At 37.7% G+C, this 25,309-nt stretch overlaps 1 protein-coding gene and 1 pseudogene across 2 annotated transcripts; one reads left to right on the top strand and one right to left on the bottom strand.

Moving 5' to 3' along the window:
- The first annotated feature begins 1,281 nt into the window (after positions 1 to 1,281).
- On the top strand, positions 1,282 to 2,306 carry LOC109695510 (olfactory receptor 9A4-like; annotated as a pseudogene).
- An 8,653-nt stretch (positions 2,307 to 10,959) lies between these two features.
- On the bottom strand, positions 10,960 to 19,185 carry Clec5a (C-type lectin domain containing 5A). 2 transcript variants are annotated; one of them, XM_074061714.1, is made up of 6 exons: positions 19,010 to 19,185; positions 18,432 to 18,530; positions 16,189 to 16,248; positions 15,727 to 15,863; positions 14,040 to 14,152; positions 10,960 to 12,614 (listed from the first exon to the last, which is right to left on the bottom strand). In XM_074061714.1, exons 2-6 carry the CDS (start codon positions 18,508 to 18,510, stop codon positions 12,500 to 12,502), a joined length of 504 nt encoding a protein of 167 aa, XP_073917815.1. In that variant the 5' UTR covers positions 18,511 to 18,530; positions 19,010 to 19,185; the 3' UTR covers positions 10,960 to 12,499. The 2 variants fall into 2 exon arrangements, with proteins under 2 accessions (XP_073917815.1, XP_073917816.1); XM_074061715.1 differs by having other exon boundaries at positions 10,960 to 11,444.
- Positions 19,186 to 25,309: the final 6,124 nt, after the last annotated feature.

Here is a 25,309-nt window from a genome sequence, read left to right as displayed (position 1 = left end):
TTGATGAGAACCAATGGTAAGGAAAGTAGAACTTAATGGAGGTAGAGAGTAAAGTTGTGCTGTGTTGTTTTAGAGATGATGAGGAGAAAGACCCTATAAAGAAGACATTTTTGCAGACCTGAATGAGTGAAGGAAGGAACCCAGACATGCTAAGGCACTCAGTGTGACCCATTTTGGTGTTTTCTGACACTTTTCCTTTCTCCCAGGACTCTGGAGAAAACAGGTGGTCTCAGAAGAGCTGAGGTGAAATTTTCCAAGCTGCTCTATGAAACTGAGAACATGGTAGGTTGGAAATAGGAACAAACTGTCCATTTGAGGTCTTATGGCCATGCTGAAACTAGATATTTGAGCTCTGAGGGATACAGGAGGTGTTGCCTCCATCCACAGTTGTTTTCTTGTCTCCTGATACCAGGGTAGAGACTGTGCAGGACAGATGGGAGGTAGCGATTAAAGTTTCAGCCCCTTAACTACTTCTGGGCTCCTCTTCCTTTGGGTCATTTGGTAATAAGAAGACTCAAAATCTCAGAGCTAGAGGTCACTGAGTGCTGGCCAGATTCTTCTTGTTTGCAAGAGACACATTCAGTGAGGTGAGAGGTATGGGTGGTTTTCATCATACAAATAAAATAGAAGGAATGGATAATTTACTCCAGGGAGCAAGCCCCCAAAAGTCAGGAGAAGACTCAATAATTAATCTAAAAATAGCATGTGTCCCATGACAATTTCTGGAGAGACTCCACTTCCTGCCCACACCTGACAATTGATCAGTAGAGTTGAGTTGAAAACTTTCAAATGAGCATAAAGCAAAGGGAGCCGATGTCTAGTGTATGTAAGGGAAAGAAATACACCCATGTCTTGTAGGATTGGCCAGAAATACTTTCTTAGGATTGTTGAAATGCAGTAGGATTTAGTAAGACAGGGATTTAGTGAGAGAAGACAGTTTAGTTCAAGAGGAAAGTGGTGGTGTCATAAGCCAGCGGGTTGTGATCAGGGAGCTATAAAGGGTGGCCAACCAGAGCAGAGTTGGAGGCAGGACTTCCATTGTATTGAGAGACAAGGGAGCCTGCTAAAGTGGGTGAGTTTTCATGTTTGTGGTACAATATCATGATTAGCATTCATCTTTTTGATCTTATGCATTTCTTTTTATACATGCATATCTATGAATATATCTAAATATATGCACATATGTATATTCTTCATAAAACATTTGACGTTAACCTTGTGTATGAAATAGTAGACTCGTGGAGTTGTGGAACAACCTTGGAAATACCTTTCATCCTTTTGAGGTAAGAAGCAGCATTCCGTCTCTCTTGCTCTCTAGATGTAACAAGGAACTAAGTGTTGGGGAGCTACCCTACTGCCACTACTTCCCTGGGTCTGAAGATCTACACCATATCCTTTTTGTTATCTTCTGCTTCTTCTACTTAGTGACATTAATGGGAAACATGGCCATCATTGTAATTGTCTGCACTGATAACTGTCTACAGTCCCCATGTATTTCTTCCTTGTCTACCTTTCTGTCCTGGAGATCCTGGTCACAACCATAATTGTCCCTGTGATGCTTTAGGGATTGCTGATCTCTGGGATGCAGATGATATCTCTGACTGGATGTGTTGTATAGCTATTCCTGCACCTTTCTCTGGGAGCCACCAAGTTTGCATTGCTCGGAGCAATGGCTGTGGACCGTTATGTGGCTGGCTGTAAACCTTTGAGATATAATATTATTATGAGCATCTGCACCGGTAACTCTGTGGTAATTGTGTCGTGGGTGTTTGACTTCCTTTTTCAAATATGGCCAGTTTATGCCACATTTCAGCTTACCTACTGCAAATCAAATGTAGTGAACAATTTTTTCTGTGACCGAGGGCAGTTGCTCAAACTATTCTGCAATAATACTATTTGTATAGAGTTTATCCTCTTCTTAATGGCTGTTTTTGTTCTTTTTGGTTCTTTGATCCCTACGATTATCTCCTACACCTGCATCATCTCCACCACCGTCAAGATGCCTTTAGCTTCAGGCCAAAGAAAAGCCTTCTCCACCTGTGCCTCTCACTTCACCTGTTTTGTGATTGGCTAGGGCAGCTGCTTGTTCCTCTATGTGAAACCCAAGCAAATGCAGGCAGCTGATTACAATAGGGTAATTTCCCTAATGATTTCAGTTGTGACTCCTTTCCTCAATCCTTTCATCTTCACCCTCTGGAATGACAAAGCCATAGAGGCCCTTGGGGATGGAGTGAAACACTGCTGCCAACTGCTTAGGAACTAGCCTTGGCCTGAGGCATTTACATGGCAGAGCACTTGTGAAGATAGATCTGAGGAGGACTTACTCATGTTTGAGCTACACCGTTATCATTATCAAATAACCTGTTTTCAGTTTTAAGTTATGACCACGTTTTTTTTAGCATGGTTTGCTATCACTTGAAATTCGCTTTATTATTCTTAAGAATCAGACACACATTTCTCATTATATGTTTCACAATAGAACTTTTGAGAGTAAATGTAAAAATAATATGTGTGATATTGGATTTCTGAATAGGAAAGTTAAGGGAAAGTATTTTCTGGCTTCAGAATTGAATGACGGTTTGACCACAAGTTCCTGAATCGTCTTTCTTCAAGTTGTTTTCTGCTTTATGTTCTCAGACTGCATAAAGCCTTAGTTCTTCCTCAGCATTTTGTCTTTATTCCTACCCTCAAATCTCATTCGCTTAATATTCCTCTGTGTATTTTGTAGGTTGAGGGAGTTTGAACAGCGAAGTCATTCCATAATTCTGTATGCTTTTACTATCCCAGGTACAGTTATTTTTCTTTTTAATATTGTCACACCTCTAATTTGTGGACTTTCTCAGCATCTTGGAGCAAGTGCTCGGTAAAGAGGTGTTGTCTTACCTGATGACAGCCAGATCATGCTTCATCACAAAGGAGCTGGGCGATGGAGCTGCATTCTGGGAGGTGAAGTGAAAAAGGAGAGCTGGGCTTGCACTGTCCCTGAGCTCAAGGTGACAGTGCACAGAGCAGATGAAGAAGTAGCCTTTGGTTCCTCTCCCTGTGATTCTCAGTCTTTGGTACTTTCGAGGTTTGTGATGCTACTTTTGCTCCCTTTCCTCTTCATTTGTTCATTCTCTCCTGCCCATACTTTCTTTCTTTCTTAAATCCTCTTTGTGTTTCTCTTTCAGTGCCTCCAGTTCTGCAATATATTCCTGGGTTCTCTTTTTCCTCTCTCTCTCAAACCCCAGCTTTTCCATGCTGTTGTCCAGCTTCCCACAGCATAGCTCTTCTGCCTCATATCCAGCATTGTCCAACCTCACCCATCCCCACTCAGCACCACCCTGCTCCCAATCATTGCTTCCATTTCTTATATCATGGGAATTATTTTTTCTAGTACAGCATTTTTGTAACAAACAAATATTGATACTGAGTGGACTATCAATATATGACTGTTAAATAATACTTTATCCACATGATAGGATTTCATGGAGCTGTAAAAAGAATGAAGTTCTTTCTTCAATGATTAGAAATGATCTATACACTGTATTCTTAATTTAGAAAAACAAAGTGCCCTGAATTTAGTATTCTATGTAAGAAAGGGGTAGAAATGAATGTATATTCATAGTTGCTGTGTTTGCTTGTGGGGGTTATTATAAGACAGTAACAACTAGTTGCCATGGAATTGTGGCAGAGGGAGTAGACAGGAAAACTGGGGAAGGTAGTAAGACTTTTCACCATATGCCTTTAATATTCTTTTCATTTTTTATAAACATGTGTATAAACTTCCTACACAATAATAAAATAATTGCATTTCTCATATTTGTCTTAAAGGATGTATTAATTCAATCTCTTATCCCACTTAAAGACCCAGAAAGACCCGCTTAATTATACATATATGTTTCTCCAACTAGGGAGATATTTGGTTAAGTGGAACCTGATGTTAAATCAAGATATTTTGGTACACATCTGTAATCCCAGCACGTGGGAGGCAGAGGCAGAAGGGCAGTAAGTTTCAGGCCAACTTGGGCACACAGTGAGTTCAAGTCCTGCCTGAGCTACACAGCAAGAGCATGTCTTAACAAGCAAGTAAGCAAGCAAACAAATAAAATATAACAACTGAAAGTCCATTAAAACCAAGGGGTGGAGATCTAGCTCTATGGTAGAGAATTTGACTAGCATGTGCAACTCTGGATTTGATCTCCAGCAAATACACACACAAAAAATATTTTGGAAAATCTTTTCAGAGTTTAACAAAGGATCTAGGAGCTCAAGAAGAATATTAAGAGATAAAGGTGTGTATAGATGTGCCATACACTTTCCTTACATACACTTTGGCCTTAAGTTCAAGTGTCTGGTATGGAGAAACTATAACTCTTAGCAAAAGAGAAGAGGCTGCCACAGTCCAAGGAATTCTGCTCTGAAACATAGCACCTACCTTAACCGTGTACTAGGTAGCAAGAGTGATAGAAAACTATCCTCCTAGAACTCCAAACTCCAAAGCAGTGAACCACTGCAGCCACATATAATTAATTGGCTCAATGTCTAAACTCTCTTATCTCTGACTCTGAGAGCAGTAGCTTCTTACTATATTGAGTATTTCTCTGTAATTTCCTAAATTGATTACAGAAATATTTGTTTTAGATGTCTAATACCAACACTAGAATGATATCATTAAAAGGTATTTCACATGATGCCTTTTAGGAGCATGTCTGATACTGATTTCATCAGAGGTACCCACATGGCATCTAAGCAACTGCATGAATAACCCAGAAGTTCTGGGGAGTTACTAATGTTGGATAAACTTTGACAAATGAAAGAGGAAGTCAGTAGGTAACTTTTCCCTTTTCCCTACAAAGAGACAGTCATGAGACACAGTTTATCTTCTAAGGTGAGTAGACCCAAAGATCAAGCAATCGATTAAACTTGGTGCCATCAGGTTTCACAATGCAAACTTCTATTGGCTTTATAGGCCTCTTTCTTGGATTAATATCCTTTGTCACTCATGTCTGCTCTTATGGAATGTATTCCCTTGTGAAGGAAAAGCTCATAAGTCGTTGGCCTTCTGGGGAGCCCAAACTAAGAAATAATGCTTAAATCTTACACTTACTATTTACTAGTAAAGAAAGAAAACTCATTTAAGTCATAAAACAACTCCATAGGGTAACTACTTTTATTATCCAATGAACTGTGATACATGAATAGCAATTGATTTGCCTAACATCACATTGTAGGGGCTCCAGATTTAAACATAGGCAGTTTGGCTCCTGAGTTCATCTTTTAACCGCTATCCTAAAGAACCCACACCACTAAATCATGCAATACTAACTATGTATTTTATCTGGATTACATGTTATACATTTTTATATGAGTTAGGATGGGCTGAGCTATATTGTGTAGCAACCTCAAAATCTTTTTAGTTCACAAAACAACAGATTATTATTTGCTCCCATTATTTGTCTACAAGTCAGTTGCCTGTATGTATGCTTCTGGTTGTCTTCAGTATAGGACAGCCTAAGGGGCACCCTTTAGCTGGAAGTTGACTGGTTTTATGATAGTAGGAAAACAGCATGATGAATTTTGGTCAGATTTCATTGGTCAAAGAAAGTGATAAGGCTAAGCCTGCTGCTGCTTCCATCACCTAGATACATACTTATAATTAGTTTAAGGAAGGGAAAATTGGCCAGAATAATGTGCTTAAAAACTCAGCTCCCCAAGATCCATACCATGTTAATACTCTGTCCTGCTTCGGGACTGTATGGAAAATCTTCTCTGCTCTAGAAAGAAGGCTCTCACAAGATGTGCCCCCTTGACAATAGATGTCACAGCCTCCAGGAGTATAAGAAATTTCCAGAGTAAGAGGAGGAGTAGAAACTTCTTCCAGATGACTCTGTGAATGAGAAGAGTCAGTGTAACAAAGGACAGACTTTAGTCCAAAGAGAGAAAGTAGGAAGATATCTAATCCACAGATGCAAAGATCCTTGGGGCCAGCAGCAGCTCCAGGTACATAAAAAAGAGAGGGCTCTAAAGTGATTGCAGCCCTAACACTGACAACTAACTCTTAACCAGCTCAGCCCTCAGCCCACGTACTGCACCAGCTCAACACATTTGTTGCTGTTATAGTAGTTTGTTTTCTCCTCTTTGAATGGTACTAGAGATTGAGCCTTCAAGAGAAGACTGCTCAGTAAGAAGTCAACCAAATAAAATCCTAACAGATGTACAAATCACAACCTAGAATCATAAGAGATATGAAAAAAATTGCATATGTTTCCTCCAAAATCTCATAATTCCTCAATAACTTAATCCAAAGATACTGAAATGGCTAAGTGTCAGGGAAAGAATTTGAAAATCTGCTTTTAGAAATTATCAGCAGCTTCAAAGATAATTCAAACAAATAGCTTAGTGAAGTTAATCAATTCAAATTTTAGATGAGAATGTCAGCAACATGAATTGAAAATTCAACCAGAATATTGAAATTCTGAAAAAACAAACAGAAATGTTAGAAATGGAAAACTAATTAAATAAAAAACACAGCAGAAAGTATCAGCAATAGACTAGATCAAACAGAAGAAACAATATTAGGAATTGAAGATGAAATCAAGGAAATATTACATTCAAATAGCAATAAAAAAATAAATAAGCATGACCATGATTTTCAAGAACACACACATGATCAAGAGATCAAACCTAAGAATCCATGGTATAGTAGAAGGAGCTAAAGCACAAATTAAAGTCACAGAAAACCTATTTAAGGAAATCACACCAAAAATTTCCCAAATCTAGGAAAAGATATGGACCTCCAAATACAAGATGCTTATAGAACATGAAATAGACCTGACCAAGAAAGAACTTCACATCACATTATAGTCAAAATTCTAAAACCACAGAACAAAGAAAGACTATCAAAAGCTACATAAGAAAAACACTAACTTACCGAGGTAAACCAATCAGAATTACATCAGACCTCTCAGCAGAAATCCTAAAAGTCAAGAAAGTATAGAATGATATGTTTCAAGTTCTGAAAGCAAACAATTGCCAGCCAAAATTACTATATCCAGCAACGTTATCCTTTAAAATCAAGTATAAATAGAGACCGACCTTCCAATATAAGCAAAAACTAAAGCAATTCATGACCACTAAGCCAGCACTGAAGATGATACTTACAGGAATCCTACACACAAAAGAAAGATAGTCACAAGCACGAGAGTGCAAGAAAGAATAGATTTCAGGAGAGGAACAGATAAGCAGATAAAAAAGAATCAAATATGCTCAACTCAATTAACAAGCACCTAAGAGAAACAAGGGAGACAGAAAAGTACAAACAGCACTCAAATCAACCAGGGAAGAAAAAAATGAAATGTAACAAGAATCAGAAAAAACCTCTCAGTAATAATTCTAAATGTAAAAATGTCTTAAGTCATGGACTAAAAGACAGATTGGCTTGTTGGATGAAAAAAACAAGATCCAACTATCTGTTGTCTGTGCACGAGACAACAAATAGACACAAATGACCTACCAAAATCATATAAAGAGAATAGAAATAATTTAAACAGATATATAATGAGCACTGAGATTGAATCAGTAATAGTCTCCAAACAAGAGCCCAAGACCAGATGAATTCATGGCTGTATTCTCTCTGATCACTAACAGCAATGCTCCTCATACTATGCTATAAAATAGAAGAGGAAGGAATACTACCAAACTCATTCAATGAAGCCAGTATTACCTCAGTCCCAAAATCAGATAAGTACACAGCAAAAAAGAAAACTATACACCAATTTCCTTGATAAACAAGTGTGGAAAAGTTCTCAATAAAATACTTGCAACTGAAGAAAACAACAACCCAGAATCAGGAGAAACTGAAATCGTCATGCAAAAAGATGTATTTGGAACTTTAGTTTACAGCATAAACAAAAATTATGTCAAAATGAATTAAAAACCTTGATATAAGAGTTAAAAGTATAATACTCATGAGAAAAATAGGGTACAACTTCATGACATAGGATTTGACAATGATTTCATGGATATGATATCATAAGCCAATAAAAGAAAAGATAGATACTTTGGATTTCATCACAATAAAAAATATTTTGTATATTAAAGGACAGTGTCAATAGTAAAAAGTCAATCCTTTGGACATGGAAAAACATACTTTAGATAAGAGATTTGTATCCAGAATATATAAAGAATACTTCCAACACAATGATAAAAAGACAACTCAATTTATTTTATTTCTTATTTAGCACTCATCATAGTACAAGTAGGTTTCATGTGAAAATTCCGTATATGCATACAGTTTATTTTGAGCAAATTTAAATGAGCAAAGTATCTGAATAGATACTTCTTCATGGAAGAAATACCAAAAGGCAACGAACACCCCAAAAGATGCTTGACATCATTTATTATCAGGAAATGCAAATTAAAACCATGATGAGATACATTTCATACACAACAGAATAGCTAGAATCAAAGAGTTAGAAAATAACAAGTGTTGACAAGGATGTGGAAAGGTTGGAACCCATATACATTACTGATGGGAAGATACAGTGGTGAGTTGCTCTTCAAAAACTGGCAGTTTCTCAATTTATCATAGATTTACTATATGACCCAGCAATTTCACTCCTAGTTATATGCCAAAAAGAAGGGAAAACCTACACACAGAAAACTTGTTCACGAATGTCTATAGTGGCACTATCTAAATAGTTGGATGATGGAAACCCCCTAAAATGCCCATCAGTTGATGAATGAATAAACAAACATGGAATTATTCAGCTCTAAGAACAAATACTGATTGTGTTAGTCAATTTTGTGTTACTGTGAAAAATACTTGAGATAATCAACTTACAAAGACAAAAAGTTCACACTTTTGGAGGCTTTAGTCCATGATCCATTGGTCCAATTGCTTTTGCATGTGTGGTGAAGCAGCACAACACATGATGCTGCAAAACCACCCACAACATGGACAACAAGCAAGATGATGGGGTCCCATTGACGGCATGCCTGAAAAGTGACCTAAAGACCTTCCTGTAGGCACTGTCTCTTAAAAGTTCCATCAAGTCTGAATATCACTGTCCTAGGGACCAACACTTTAACACATAGACCAAGATCCTGAATGCAGTGCTCATACATGCTGAAATACACGGATGAACCCTAAAAACCTCATGTTGAGTGCAAGAAGCCAGTCCAAAAAGACCACATATTATATGATTCTACTAGTATGAAAGCCCAGAATAAGGTAATGTAAGTGGTTGTAGGGTTGAGGTGAGTGCAAGGATAGGGTAGTGACATCTAATGGGTATAGGCTTCTTTTTTGAGGTGATGGTTCCAATAACTGTGAATGTACCAAAACCAATGAATTTATGAAACTTAAAAGGAAACTGAAATAGGAACGAAGAGGAATATCTGTTCCGGTACTGCTGTAATTTTAAATAAGGTTGTCAGGGAAACTTGAGAGATGCAAAATACTGAAAAATATGACATTTTTAAAGAACATGTCCACATATATCAATAATAAGTAGAAGATCCTAGGGAAGAAATAGGCAAAGTTGCTGGACTGGACTGAGCCCAGGAGTATGTAAGAGAAAATGACACAGAGATGATTGGAATGTAGAGCATGTTGAACCTGGGAAGCCTGTAAGTTTTTAGGAATGAGTTAGAAAATCATTTTACGGTGTTGAAGAAGAGTGATAGCACCTAATGTTTCATAGATTATTCTGATTGCTGGGAGTACAGTAAGCTAAATGACCAGTAAGGCAAGAAGAAAGAAGGTTAGGTAGGAGAATGCATTGTCAGATAACTGCAAAACTCCCGTGTCATACAGCAATAAGCTTTTATTTTCATGCTTTAGTGTTCCAGCCTATTTAGCCTAGGCTTAGCTGGTGGCTCTGTTGATCTCAGGGAAGTTTGTGGATGAGTCTAAGTGTTGGATGGGGGTGGACTGGCTTAGGCTGGGCCCACATTTGTAGTCATGGAAAGTATGACTTTGATCTTTAAGTGGATTGGTCACAGAATTTTTGAGGCACTCTTCTGACTTGGGCAGATTTTTATCTCCATATTATAAGTGTGTAAACAAATTTTGAGAAATTAAGCGGCTTGCTTACATTCTGCTTCTAACAAATTGAAAAGCTAATTGTTGGTTGTGGATCTTCAACAAATCTTCCACAAAGTGCTCCTTATGTTTTTTTTTCATTGAGATATATAAAAGGGATCTTATCCAACATATTAAAAATTTCATGAGATAGGTATCACTGCTCCATTTTATAGGTAAGGAAACTAAGACACAAGAAAGTGTAAAAAATCTATGCAGTTTTCATACAACATATTAGAAGCAAAATCAAAACTCTAATCCAATGATTTAATTTCCATTTTTAAGCCATTGCTGCCTAATAAAGGCCACATTAATCTACCTTTCTAAGAATCCTGAGCCCCTTCCCCAGAATGACATTAAACAAAAGTCCACATGTTCCCTGCATACTCTCCACACTTACCCCAGTCCACTAGGCTTCTTTTAGAACTTGCACAGAAGGACAGCCTCATCTTGGGGAAAACTTTGGGCTTCAACCACAGAAATCACTAGATGTCTACATTTCCTGACCTCAAACATTTGCAAGTATTCTGTCATAAAATAGGAAGTGTGGCAATTATAGTTCCCTTTTCTCAAAACAGAAGGATTATGATTTCCTTTCTGTTGTCTGAGTTCTGGGACTTACCTATCATTAGAATTTGGTTTATTCTTTTCTCCAACACAGACTCAGCCTCTCCTCCTCCTCAACTGTGGCACTTGATTACTCACGCCATCAGGGAACTTTCATCTCCACAAGGATTAACATAATTTCAATATCTACCCCCCAAAATATGGATTATTTCTGGAAACCTCCTTTAAGCCAGTTCTAACCTAGTACATTGTCTCATCTTTAAAAATTATAAGTGGTCATGATAATGAACCAAAAATTATGAAAGCTAGAAATATAGAAACAAAACTTAGTGTTGTAATAAAAGATATAATTTGTGACAATTAATTTTTACTAATGATATATACAGTCATTATTGTGGTACATTATTATTAGATACAAATGGAAATAATTTACTTAGGTGACTAGTTTCCATTAGAACAGTCTTCCATATGTTTAATTCTTGTTACTTAGATCAAACAGTTCATCACTTTTTCTCTTTTATGTCCTGAGGTATAAAGTAGCTATATCTTCATGTGAATTCAGAGAACAGCAAAGGTGCCCAAGTTTTTTCTACCTCTTTCTTTCAGTGTAGCCAAATCAACTCCCTGTTTTGTTTCTCATATGATTCCATTTACTGGTATTCTCTTTGGTTCCATCCTATTTTTCTTTGTATGGCCCTCTTCTTTTTCTGCATTTAGGTTAGCTGGACCAGTTGTGGGTCAATATGATGCCAACCAGTGCAGGACTTATCTGTATCACTAGGCTGTACCTGGTGTCAGGTTTTCTCTAGAACTGAAGAGAAGAATATATTGTAACCATTGGGACCCAAAAGATTTTCTCAAATTCTTAAAATTTACTAAAAAAAAACAGGGTTGGGGAATAAAACCTGTATAGGGAAGGGAATCTGCTCATCAACACTCCAGTTGCAAATGAATAATGATGTAATAGAAATTTATACCAGGACAAGAAAAATTTTAACTTGAGTATTTTTTTCAGGGCTTTGCTGAAGATTAGAGATCCTATTTGTTTAGTTCCTTGACTGACTGGTTTTCTTCAGAGGGTCTCTGAACAGATTCTTGTCCTTTCCAGATCCCTGTCCCCACAAACAATGTCTTCTTTTCCAAGTTCAGCTGTAGTAACTTCCCCAAGGCATGGCCTCAATTCATACTGAGGAGAGTCTTGCTTTCCCACCTTGTAAGGGAGGCATGTTGATGGGGGTGTGTGTTTGTCTGTCCTCTTGAAAACAGAGGTGAGTCTCAGAAACTGAGTTCATCCCTTTCCACCCATTCTGCCTCCTATCAGTTCAGTCTGCCGTTTCTCCCCAGTAGCATGGTCATGTGCTCTGAGGATAAAACAAATTCTGTCAACAGGCTACACCCTGTTGATCAGTCAGAAATGCTCAGCTCTTTTGAAACAGATTATATTTCTATTCCAACAGTGCTGTTTCTGTAGAATTGGCCTGTCTCTTATAGATGAGTAGCATCCAGTTCCCAAAAGAATGTTGAAGGTCATTTTCCAAATAAGCAAGGACCTCTACTAGTGGGCAAATAGATAATAGAATCTGTAATAAACTAGAGAATCTGTGAGGATTCAAAAAGCATGACAGGAAATGTGGTCTTAGGGATGTCTGGCTCCAAACAGCACATCTTTCTGATTGTGTGTATATGAGACTATGCGTGGAAGGAGTGGCACATTAACACTGAAAATTCATTAGGGAGTTCTGTCAGGAACCCATGAAAGATGGATTCAGTGATCTGATATTCTGTATTTCCTGGCCCAGTCTCAGTTGCTACTACTCTTTTTTTGCTATCTCTGCAAGTGTGTTTGTTCTTGTCACAGAACTATGATCACTTGGCATTTTTCTCACAGATCCAGCGGTAGTGGATGTCACATGATGCAGCATCAAATGTCTTTGTCAGGCCTATGGTGACACATCTGAAGTTCTGATTCTGATTGGTAACACTGAAGGAGAAAAGAAATCATGGATAATGCTCATTGTTTCAGTTCTGCCTTTTACTGATCATGGGTGCTGTTTGTGGAGGGGCAGCGAGTAGGCTAGACAACACACATTTCTCCTGCACCAGGCCTTACATTCCAACTCAGACCCCCTATTTCTCAATCCAGCTTCCCCAAATCCAGCTCTGTATCACCTCTTCCTCTCAATTTTCCTGTGAACATCCACAGGTTTCCAGAGTCTTGGATTCATTCGTGTCTTTAGTTCAAAGCATCTCATGAGGTATCTCTTTTTTTTCCCCAGAAATAATCTTTTGGTACTGTATGTATGTTCACAGTAGGTGCACCAAAAAGAGGAGGAAAGAGATATCTCATCTTTTCCTAGACTACAGCTGGTTTTAGGAAAAACTTGTGTGAAGATATCTGTTGACCTTCTCCCACCTTTTTTGTGTGACTGTGAAGATTCTAATTTAAAGGAAATGTAGTATGAGTTTTGAACTCAAGTGAATGTGGGATCAAATCGTGGCTCTATCCCTTTGTAGCTATGTGAAAGTCAACACATTTTTGACCTTTGTTGTCCTTCATTCAACTGTCTATTGAGTAAGGAGTAATAAAAGGTTTTCTATGGCAAATACTGCATGAAATCATCTGCCAAGGGCTGACCATAGTATCTGACATTCAGTAGACATGAAGTGAATATTAATTTTCTCTCCTCTGTAGGGAAACCATGTTGCAGGGTGACTTGCTCCCTGATTGAGTCAGCATTTTCTTTTTCTTTTCTTTTTTTATTATATTCATATGTGCATACAATGTTTGGGTCATTTCTCCCCCTTTCCCCCCTGCCCCCTCCCTTAACCCCCCTCCCGCTCCCTCCCTTACCCCCCCAACCCCTCGCTACCAGGCAGAAACAATTTTGCCCTTATCTCTAGTTTTGTTTTCATATGAACACTGGGAATATTACATTCTCCACCAGTTTATCTCCATGGAATGATTCATTGGATATAGCTTTTAGGAGTTAGAAATTCACAGTTTTAAAGAATAGACAAGTTGCCTATAAAAATCTTTCTTTAGATAAAGGAGCTATATCTAGGGAAACTTGTCAAGACTTAGTAAGAAAATGTTATCTGTAGTTTAAAAGAGACCTCTGAGGTATAGCAAAAACTGCTGTGTATGTAGATTTGTGTCAGTCTTACTTTAAATGAACTAATTTGTTACATGAATACTCTTTTCGCTCCTACTTTTTTATTATGTAAAATGTTTGCTATTTCCCATAGTGAAAAGTTTGTAGCAAATGTCTCTGCAAACAGATAGGTTAGAAGGAAATAAACTAGAAAAAAAGTCAAATTTCAGCCTTTGAGCTGTTCTGGAATGAATTTTGGTATGGTATTTTGGCACAAAGCAAGATCCCAAGAAAAATGTAGGATGTTAACATACTTGCCATTGAATACAGAGTTGTTGATCCAGCGCCACTGCCACCTTTTCTCTGAAGGTTGCAGTAGTAATCCAATAAAATACTTCTCAGTACCAGCTATGTCTTGAAGATACTTCTAGAAATTAAAAAATAAACAACTCAACAGCTGGTCCTTTGCTGCTGCCCCTTGCATCAATGGACTCATAATTGTATCTGATTTTGGGAATAAGGAAAGCTATCAGGATAGGAGACTGGCTACCAATGGCACTGTGCCATTAACCTGAGAGAAGAATCTCTTAAACTTCCCAGACATTAAGACCACCTGGAGTTCTGGCTAAAGTACAGATTGCTGGACTTCTGCTTCAAAGGGCTAATACAGAGGATGAGGAGAGATGTTGATGTTGCTCTCCTGAGACCACACTGAAGGAGTGGGGAAGGGGGACTGTACAGTGGAAGAAAGTTAATTTCAAAAGTATCTTTTTCATTTGTCATGCCTCTCTGCCATAGAGTTCACATTTCAAATGAAATTGAATCAAATGATAAAATATGTTGAGAGTCACCAGGAAATCATTGTGATGAGCTTTATCTGAGGTTAGCTTGGAGCATAAGTGGTGGAGAACGACATGCAAGGGACTTGGGATTCACCAGAATTGAAGTGGCAAATAGAGGAAAAGAGGTCATCAACTTTCTGTCTCATTCTCCTCTTCCCTCTTTCCACCCTTCCCTCTGCTCCTGATTTTCTACCTGAAGGCACCTTTCCTTCCCACTTGGGTACTTAAGCCTAGAGAACCTATAGCAGCCGGATTCCTGCCTTTCATTAGTCATCTATTGTCAAAATTCAGAGAAGGCTCTTTTACAAATCCTTCTCAATCACAGGAGGACTTTTTGAAGGAGGAGTGAAGGAATAAAGGGAAAAAAATTCAAGAATAATGTACAGTACCTAGCACTCAGCACATGCTTACATTTGAAGTAGAGGCATCTTTAAATAAAATAAATTATTGTCTACGGTTGATCAAAGCACAGGTTTTGGAGTCAGAGTGATCTGAATTCAATTCTGTTATTTAGGCATATGCCCTTGATTAAGTTACCTCTCTGAGTCCTAATCCTCTTATTTATAAAATATGGAATCTAATACATCCTCAAGATTTTATGAGACAAAGGGAGATAAAACAAAGCTTTTTGTGTAATGTTATGCATTTTAATTATTATAAACATAAGCTGCAAACCCTATGATCTGATTTTTTGTTTTTCATGTTACCTATTTTATTAATTCACATCTTTCTTTTTTACTGTGTATACTGGGGTGATACATTAGTATTTCATACTAATTCATATTTTCCTTCTTTACTATATATAATGGTATGATACATAATTTCTCATATTTATAAAGTATTCTGTAATTTTTAAACAACTTTCATACATTTTCTGCACTGTAAATGTCCCATCAAATCCCCAGGATACTAGCCTACTGCTGTGGCTTACAAGGAGGACCATATAGTCTGAATTCTAGCTAAGATTAAGCAGAAGATCATGCCCCTACTAAGAATTCTCTTAACCCCAGGTTCAGAACAAGGAGTTTGACCTTTCCAGCCAGCCACCTCTCCATTCCTCCGGCCCCCGACCCCTGCTCCACGCCATCGCCCCACTGTTGCCACCCACTGAGGCTGGTGTAAGATGGACTGCCTTACTGTGCTACTCCTGTGATCTCACCAGTTTCTCTAGTGTGTCGACAATTGCCAAAGTGGATCCTTTCATTGCACAATCATCCCTGCTGTTACTCCAAGAAGATTCAAAGGTGGACAAGAAAAAACATCTTCCTTGATGAAAGTCCCAGTCTTTGGGGCAGACTGAAGAAATGTAGGGGTGAGAGAGAGAATGAGATTAGCAGTTTGGAGTGTTAACCTTGAAACTGAGTCATCAAATAATGGGAAATGGACTTCATTATATTGATACAAATTGTTCTCAGTCCAGGAAGAAATTCCACCCAGTCTAGTCCGTCCATAACATGAAGGAAATAGACTAGAAAGTCTTTCTTTTATGTCTCCTTTGTGGAAAAAAGAAAGGAGGCAATGAAAAAAGTCTGTAAAATTTCAGTACTTATATATACTAAGTTAGTATATATACTAACTGCTCTCCACCGAGGTGGAGAGCAGTTAAAATGATGTACTTTACCTGTTCCATAGCTCCTTGTGGGAGTGAAGCTGTCATTACTGAGCCCAAAAATCTGTGAGACTGAAATGAAAAGGAAATTTAAAGGTTACTATAAAACCCTAGTCCCACAAAACATTAAGGGTTACTATACTATACTGTACTATACAACCATCAGAGCATGGGCTGTCTCTCCTTTTCTATATATACCTGTGACTGTTATCTCCAAAGAACTGTTTGGAACATTTCTACCCCAGGCTCCACAGAGCATTTTTATAGTTCTCCCTATTTCTGGCGACTCAAGCCCCCTACTAAAACTCATAATCTTGTGTAGCAATTGGATGATTTTTTTAAGCACTTGCTCAGCTAAGGATTGTGACTAATTGGAACAAGACTCAGGACCCAGGGGGTATTCACAGAGAAGGAAACAGGTGAACATTCCAGAGATTTCCTATAAGCAGAGAAAGGTCTATTTATACAGGGGAGTTGATGGGCCTCTAAGTGGTCTCAATTTTTTTCTGGGAACACTGGCTGTCTGAGCAGACAGCTGTAATGCTTCAGAGTTTGGGCAAAGCTCCCCAGCAGCCCAGTTATTTGTTCATTATGGTTAACAACCACTTTAGTTTACCCAGATACTAAACTGATTATTTAAAATTATATTAGTGAAACAAACATTAACATTCACTTTTTATTTAATTCTCTGACTCACAGATTTTTTGCTATGTATAATAGCCTTGTTTTGATCAGAAACTACTTTGGGATTTTAACTGAAGAAGCTGATATATATATTTTGTACTCGTTCTTCAGTTGATGACGTCAATAATAACCAGTGTCTTAGGAGGAAGTGAAAGGAAGTTCTCTGGAAAGACTTTGAGAGGAGATGGGTTTAATTTCTATTAAACCCTGCCCCATTCATCTCTTTATCCTGAATGACTTCTGTCATTGTGCATTGTGCTTTATAGATGATTATAAATCATTGATTGATATCCCATTTTTATTGTTCTCCTATGGCTTCTTTAGCATAATAGGTGACATACAAAAGGTGCTTAATGTGTTCCTTGCTTTCTGTGGTATGTGGTCTCCTTATAACCATTTCTTGTAGGTGTATACCACTTCAGAGTCTATGAAGCATGTTCACATTACATTACAGTGATTCCATATAAATCATCCTCTTGCCCAGGAGAAAAACTGAGGGCAGAAGTTTCACTCAAAGGTTGGGGGAACAGCTCACCACTAGAGTTTGTATTTTGCACAAGTGAGGATCTAGGTTTGATTCTTAGCACTGCAAAGGAAAAACAAAAGAAAGCAAAAAAAAAAAAAATGAAATTTAAGAAATTTCACCAAGTCTAGTCTTGAGTTCCCCTGTTATCTTCTTTTATGAGAAGATACTTAATTATAGGACCTTGTGGACTATTTGTGCAGAAGAATTTCTTGGGAAAGGAGGCCTTGAGGAAAGTCTCTAAGAAACCATCAAATAGAAGCTGGATGCACATTATTTGTTACATAGCCTCCCATGGGAGATGACGCCATCTTTACTTTTGCCAAAAACCCTGTGAAACTGTAGAGAAAACCAACTATTGGCTTAGCCCCAAATGGGGTTGTACAATGAATACAACAAACAAGCACAGGGGTTGCTAGGGCATGGTGACTGTAAATAGGAAAAAGTGAGCTCTCTGACTCAGGTCAGTGGAGATGTATATATGTTTTTGGAATGTCTTCACTTTTGCGTATTGGTATTGCTTTTCTGCTCTCATAACTGATAGGCGTTGTACCTTCAGATTGAGTCACAAGGAAGATACCTCTTACCCAACTACTCTGCCTACACATTTCCTTCCTCATTTATTTTCCCCACTGGCTTCAGGGCTGGAGGAGATTCTACTTATTGAATTATAGTAAAACCCTTGATATGAGGCTTCTTTTATTAATTCATTCATGTGGATGAATTTCTTTAATATGTATATATAGAAAGAAGTTTCTTCCTCAGTTAAATCCCACTCTCATATAGTTCAGCTCTTAACATAGCTTTACCATTGGATTGAACTACAGTTGTGTTTTTAAATTTTAAATACAGTATCAAGCTCTGCTTAGTGTTTCAGCTCAGATTATCCAAATAAAGACTCTAGTAGCAAAATGCCCGTCAGGCACTGGTCAGTTCTATATCTCCAACATAGACCATGGAACCTGGCTCATTGTATGTGCTAGATCACGAGAAAGGCATTGTTAATTGCCCTCAGGAGGTTGCAGTTAGAGGCTGCTCGCATACTCACAGTACAGCAGAAATAGGGTCATTCCAACAACTTTAAGCACCACAACAATAAGCCCTGAGATGATCACATGCCAGTTCATGATGATAGGAATTCGGGAGCCTGTGAGGATCAGAGCAACACCATCAGAGCATTGGACAAACTGCTTTTGTCCAGGAAACAGCCCAGCCTATTTCTCAGAGCACCTGAGGGAGAGTTGGAAGATGAGCATACCACTGACAGGTGCAAGGAAGCAATTAGACATGTCCAGAGCACATATAGGACCTTGTGCTGGCTGGGAGCCTTTGAACTTGGCATGCTGCCTCTCCTTCATTCATCCCTTAACTCTGGGTAGACTTTTCCCCCATTTGTGGTCTCTAAACTCTGTCTAATAAATAAATTCTGTCTTGTATTTCAAGAACCCTTAGTCTTGAACTGACACTTGTATCCAAGGACCATAGCTTATAGTCTTGACCATACTGAATTCAGTTGTAGAATTGTCAGTCTTCGTTATGTTAGGGGTAAGTGACAGAACAGACTTCTCTGAAGTTCTTGGCTTTGGAAAAGTGCTGACAGTCTACATAAAGGACAGACAGACTCACCTCCTCTCTCCCTGGGAGGCTGGGCTGATTTGCAGATAGGGGTCTTCTTAATGGCCTTACGCTTGGTGCACTGAGCAGAGGCCCTGTGTCCTGAGAATATGTTCCTGCTCAGGCAATGTACTTCCTTCTTCACAGCCTCTCTGTCCTGGCAGCATCCCCAAGCAAATATTTCTTCCTGTTCAGTGTTCTTGGCAAAAGGAGCAGGCGGGGCAAAGAGAAGAAGGGAACCTCTAGCTTGAGCAAGATTCCTGTCAGAGGAGTCAAAATACAGGGGAATATTTCTAGGAGAATTTAGAAAAGCAAATATCTCAACATGATTCACCTTTTTTCTGTTAACTTTCAATGGTTCTAAGGACAAGGTTTGGGCTCTTTAACATGGTCATTCTTTCAGCAAATTTTGAGTGCTTACCATGTACCAGATATTTTTCTAGGTACTTGGGATATATGTGCTGGTTCTCATAACACCACTCTATCCTAGCATTATCAGCTAGTGATATTAAACTTACATTTTTTTTTAAGTTTTAGAAAATATTTATTTTAGTATAAAGGGATAAAGTGGAAGAAGTGTTTAAGGACAGGGGTTGAGGGTGGGGAGGGGAAGAAAGAAACATTTACTGCTCTCCACATAGGAAATGGGAGTAAGATAATGGTGGTTCTTGTCTGTAGGCTTTATACTTTCTAAGCTGAGGGAATACATGAGGTCATGTCTTTTAGCAGCCCTTAATTATTAGACAATGGTTCTGGGTGGCCACAATGGGTGTTAAAACATGGAGATATGACTTAGGCCTATCCAAAATACAGAATACCTTTCATTTTACTGTCTCCCTATCCAGTCAAGGAGCCTTGCAGCTTCTCAACATCTTAAAAAGGAAGGCAGATGCAGATAGCCCCTTTATTGTCTTTGTTCTTATAACTTAACATCTAAACGGTAGTTTTTACTTCCTCATTCCAATGTTGGAATCTAGCCTTTTTAATATGTATTAAAAATAAAATAATTTCCCTGTCTTCTCAGCAATCTATCCTGCCTCATTTCCCCCTTAAGTGATTTTGGTTCTTATTAATCTTAAAAGGGGTGTGGAGGGTTTTCTGTAGCAGTTTTTGAGTTGAAATTGGGTGCTGGCCTATCTAGAAAAGGAACCAAAAAGTTTGTTTTCCTATTGTAGTAATGATGTGACAGGAAAAATTTGATTGGCAGAAAATTTCATTGGTAGGCTGCCAAGATCAGGACCAGAAGATTTTAAGTTATTTTTTTTTAACCAAAAGAGAAATTAGTGAGAACCATCCTTTAAAAGTTAAAATAGTTTCCATATGGATAAAGTTAACAGGATTTTAAAGATGAGTCATAAATGTAAAGTGTATAGATTTAATGTAGTGAAAACATCTTCCATTTATTGAAACAGAGTAGACGATTGACAGCTACTGTTACTGGTGGATATTCTCTAAAGACTAATCAGATTTTTAGGCACTTATATCCCACAAGAGAAGAATTCAGGCAAGATGCTAAAATGTAGTGAAAGTGGTAGTAAAGTTTACTGAAGGTGAGGTGAAGACACCACAAGAGAAAGCAGTGGGCTCCTGTCAGATGGCATAGGATCTCCAATTGCTCTTTTAAAGGACATTTATAAATTGAAGGACAAACTGTGGGAAAAATCTGGGTGGTCTTTGCAGGATGGGCTAGGTGATTGACAGGTTTGATTGACAAGGTTGTGTCATACAACACAGGGCACTCGGCCCATGTACTTATGCTAACTCTCAGTTGGTTTAATTGCATGTATAAGGTGTGATCAAGATACTCATGTTTTAATCAGAGGGCCTTTGCCTGAGAGGTAATCAAGAGCTGAATTCCTCCAAGGCTTCCTGTCTTTACAACTGCACAGAATTTACAACTGAAGAGGACTCTATAACTATGAAGATTTTACAATTGAAAAGACATTTACAACTGTAGAAGAAGGGATTGGGCTGAGACAAGGAGGGAATTAGTGTGAAATGCACTGAGAAGGGTGTCATGGTGCTAGGGAGGCCTATGATTTTTCCTTTCCCTATTATACCTGCCTCACTACCATAAGGATGTCAAGCTAGGTCCATCTGCTCTCTATTTTAAATGGTAATGGTCAAGTCACAACTATACCTTCTATAGACAATGTTTTAGTTAACTACCAAGTGTCTTGGAGGGAGGAAGTTGATTTTAAATCATTTAAAGATTCACAGGTATGAAAATTTTTTAGAATCTAGCTTGAACTTACATTTTTTTTCTTTCTTTTTGAGGGGCGTGTACTGGGACTTGAACTCAGAGCCTACACCTCAAGATACTCCACCAGCCCTTTTTGTGTGATGGGTTATTTTTCAAGATAAGGTCTTGTGAACTATTTGCCTGGGCTGGCTTTGAAACGTGATCCTCCTGATTTCTGTCTCCTGAGTGGCTAGGATTATAGGCAGGAGCCACTGGTGCCCAGCTTAAATTTACATTTCTTAACATATTCTCTCCTTGATCTGTATCTTCACATACTCACCTGACACATCCTTATTGAGCACATATGTGCAAAGCACTAATAGTACCACCTGCTCTCTTAAACATACACAAAGACTCTTATATGCTCTCTTCAACTAAATAATTTTGACTCATTCTTCAGGTCTCACTGTTTTCAGGAAGGCTCTCTTGTCATCTCTCCTTCTCTGCCCCATTTGGGTTTAGGTATCCTCTATCTAGTCCCATGGTATCATGCATTTGTTCCTTGGGAGCAATCACTATGTGATAATGTACTTGTTTGCTTGCCCTCCCAAACTGTATGAAACCATGAAAGCAGGAGCTAGGTATCTTTTCACTGCTATAGCTGAGCACAGCCACAGCACTTGGAACATGGCACCATGACTTAGGTTTCTACACTTGTAATTCAGATTTTTATTTGTGGAAGTATGATAGGGCCTACAAAATATTTCTGATCAATTAAAATTTTGTGTGACATTTATTTATACTAATTAGCAAATTTGCTATCATAGTTTTCAAGGATAATCTAGGTGCTAGACCATCTCCAAAGGTGTTGATTCCTGATTAAAGCTGTATCTTGGGGCTGTCGGAGTGGCTCAAATGTAGAGCATCTGCCTAGCAAGCTTGAGGCCCTGAGTTCAAACCCCAGTCCCACCAGAAAATAAAATAAAAAATTAATAAACAAAAATAAAATTAAAAAAAAAGCTGTATCTTTTTTTAGCAGAAATTTTAACTACTTTTTATTGAAAGTTGCACTGAATGCAAAATGTTTACCTTCACTGTAAACAAATACAGTAATGGTAACTCATACTAAAGCAAACATACTTCTGATAGCCATTATTTTCTGTTTGAGACAGTTTAAAATTTTTCTTTTGTCACAAAAAATAGGAATGTACCTATACAAAGGCTCAATATAGGCCATCTTTTTAAACAAAAAGCAATGATTCACAAAAGACAGAACACGTCACCACTTGATACAAATCTAATAGGATTTATTAAAATCAATTACATCTAATAACACATCTGAAGTGTTCTTGTATAAAAATATCATGTGAAGAAAAGAATGTATCAATGTCTAAAAAATGTTGATTTTTTCATAGACAATCTGACAAGTAACCACAAAAAGCGTTTTCCAAGGCATAAGGAAAGGCTATGTTATTATTCCTGAACCATTATAGTTCAAAACTTTCCATTCAACAAAATGGTTGAGAATCTGGAACAGAAAATATGTTTGAGTACAAACAGCACATGAAACTTAACACTTTCTTCTTTTAATATATATGAGTACAAACAGCTTGTGAAACACTGTCTTCTTTTCTTTTCTTATATCATCAGAGGGTATTACTGAAATTACAACCAACTTGCCTGCTCAGTATGTAGTTATGATGTGAGACACTTCTGTTCAAGAGCCTGTACTTTCTTCAGTCCTATGCATGCAGATGTCTAACCTGGGCAAACTGTTTTCTCTCAATTTCATCTTTCTAATTTAATCTTTCTATCAGGAAAATAGATCTTATGATGGGGGCTTCCTCTCAATATTTTTTATTTTGATGTTTGGAACTCTGGGTGCAATATTCTAGAACAAGTTGCTCAGGACCTGCTATGTCCAAGGAACTGATGAAGGAAAAAGCTCTATTCTTTGTGATTTGATGCATAGATGAAAAACAACACACAGTAACAGAAGCTGGTCATTAATAAATCACATCCTAATCTTTCAGTGCTTCAATAAGCACATGACTTTTTCAGTTTTCTAGCTCTTGTAGCTTTAATAATGCAGCACCAATGATGCATCTGTCCAGGATCCATTAAAAAGACTGCCAACCGCCTTTTCTCTTAGATCATCCATTTTTCCACTGTCTCTTGTCTTGGTCCCAAGTTTCTGACAGCCTACCAGGAGCAGAGAGCCCATGGAAACACTTATACTTGGCTCCCATTTTGTTCACTGGCTCACTGGATGACTTGGAAATCCTGTTTGCAGAAGACAGTCATTCCAGCTGGATGATGAGGACAATGCCCCGTTATTATCAAGCTGACCAAGTATCAGGCTGAAGAAACACTTTGCTCAGCAATCAGACTTCCTGCTCAGGTTTTCTCTAGTCAGTAACAACAAACTACAGTAAATGAAAGACTTCCCCCACTTTCCTTCATCAAGTCCTGTAAGCTTTAATCCTCCCAATATCTACAGGGAGCCATCATAGCTTTGACTATCAGTAAAACTCTATAATCTTCTACATCCAAAGTTAACAAATATAAGAAATAATCAATAACAAATATAAGAAATAATCAAATAATCAGTGAGAATGTAGTAGCTTTAAGAAGAAAGAGATCCAATGTCCATCTGTGACATGATGTAGAACATGTAAGAAAATATCTCACTTATTTTCTGAATTAAGATTTTAGAGAACACTGATTCCATAAAGAATAATGATTGAATATCATGAAATGGAAAACAAACACTTTGAAATTTAATTGCTGACTTGAAAGACGCAGTAGAATGAAGAGCTGTACTTGAAAAATAATTAGAAAATTAGAAGCTATTACTGACATATTAATTCAGAATTCAGAGTAAAGAGGGAAAGGCTGTTTCAATACAGGAGAAATAAAGATATTGATGCTAGAACTGATATACCCTCACATATGCTATGATTTCCAAAACAGAAAATGTGAAAATTTCATAAACATATGACCAAAAATAATTGAAGAAATTGTAAAAGAGAATGTAAATGGAAATTAGGCAAAAATCAGCAAAAAGAGGTCTAAATTTAGATACATTCTGGTGATTTCTTTAAAAGAAAAATATCCTAGAGGCCTCTGAGAAGAAAAACATGTGAGGGAAATAAAATATTAGGATTTTTTTCATATTTTTGTAGAAAAGTTACCATAATGAAATCCTTTGTACTATTAATATATGCTAATAAAAACAGTAAAAAAAAGTTCTAAATTTTCTAAGACCATTGATGGAGAAGCATTGTGACTTAGGAACTTATAATAAAAGCAAAGTGCAATATGTTTAATTTAGTTTATAATTGTTAAGGGATTAGAGATGTAGCTGTTAGAACTGTGAATTTATGGCCCAACCAGACTCTGCTCGTGTGGAGTGCTCAGAGCCTGTCTGTGGTCTCTGGACCTCTGGCTTAACTAACTGGAAGCCTGAAAGGTGGAAAGGGTCTATTCTTTCTAGTGTGAAAATTCACCTCCCTTCATGAGAATTCACAAAAATGGTACTAATGATATATGAAACATGAAGAGCTTGAGTTATTTTTGTGCTAAGAAAAGTCTTGGTATTTTAGGATAGAAAGGTCAAATAAGTAATCATGACCACAGTCATACTAATGTGATATATACACACATCTTAGTCAGAGTTATTAGTGAAGTAAAACCACTGTGGCAACATTTCTTAATGACAAAGGACTGAAGCCTGCTCGTTGCTTCACTTATCAGGGAATACATTGTGCTAATATGTTCATCACTGTGGTAATTAATGCTGTGTACCACACATGCTTGAATGTCTGGAACCACAAAAATCTAGGGCTTTGGATGGTAGATTGGATTTATAGCATCATATTCTATTGTATTCCATAGAAGTACTAAATAATATTAGAAGAAGAAAAAGAATACACATAGATTTGCAACATACCATATTTCATTGATTCTGAGATTCACACCAATTTTCACTTATTAATAGCTCTGAATTCAGAGTATATTGTGCAATACGGTTGTCCTTTGGTACCTATGGGGATCAGTTTCAGGTACCCCTCACCACTCTACTCACACCCCAAACCATGTGCTCATCAGTCATCTTGTATACTTTAAGT

This window comes from Castor canadensis, chromosome 2 (genome assembly GCF_047511655.1).
Source record: "Castor canadensis chromosome 2, mCasCan1.hap1v2, whole genome shotgun sequence".
Classification (NCBI taxonomy): Eukaryota; Metazoa; Chordata; class Mammalia; order Rodentia; family Castoridae; genus Castor; species Castor canadensis.
Note: the sequence above shows the minus strand (reverse complement) of the source record. Positions and strands in the feature narration are given on the sequence as shown.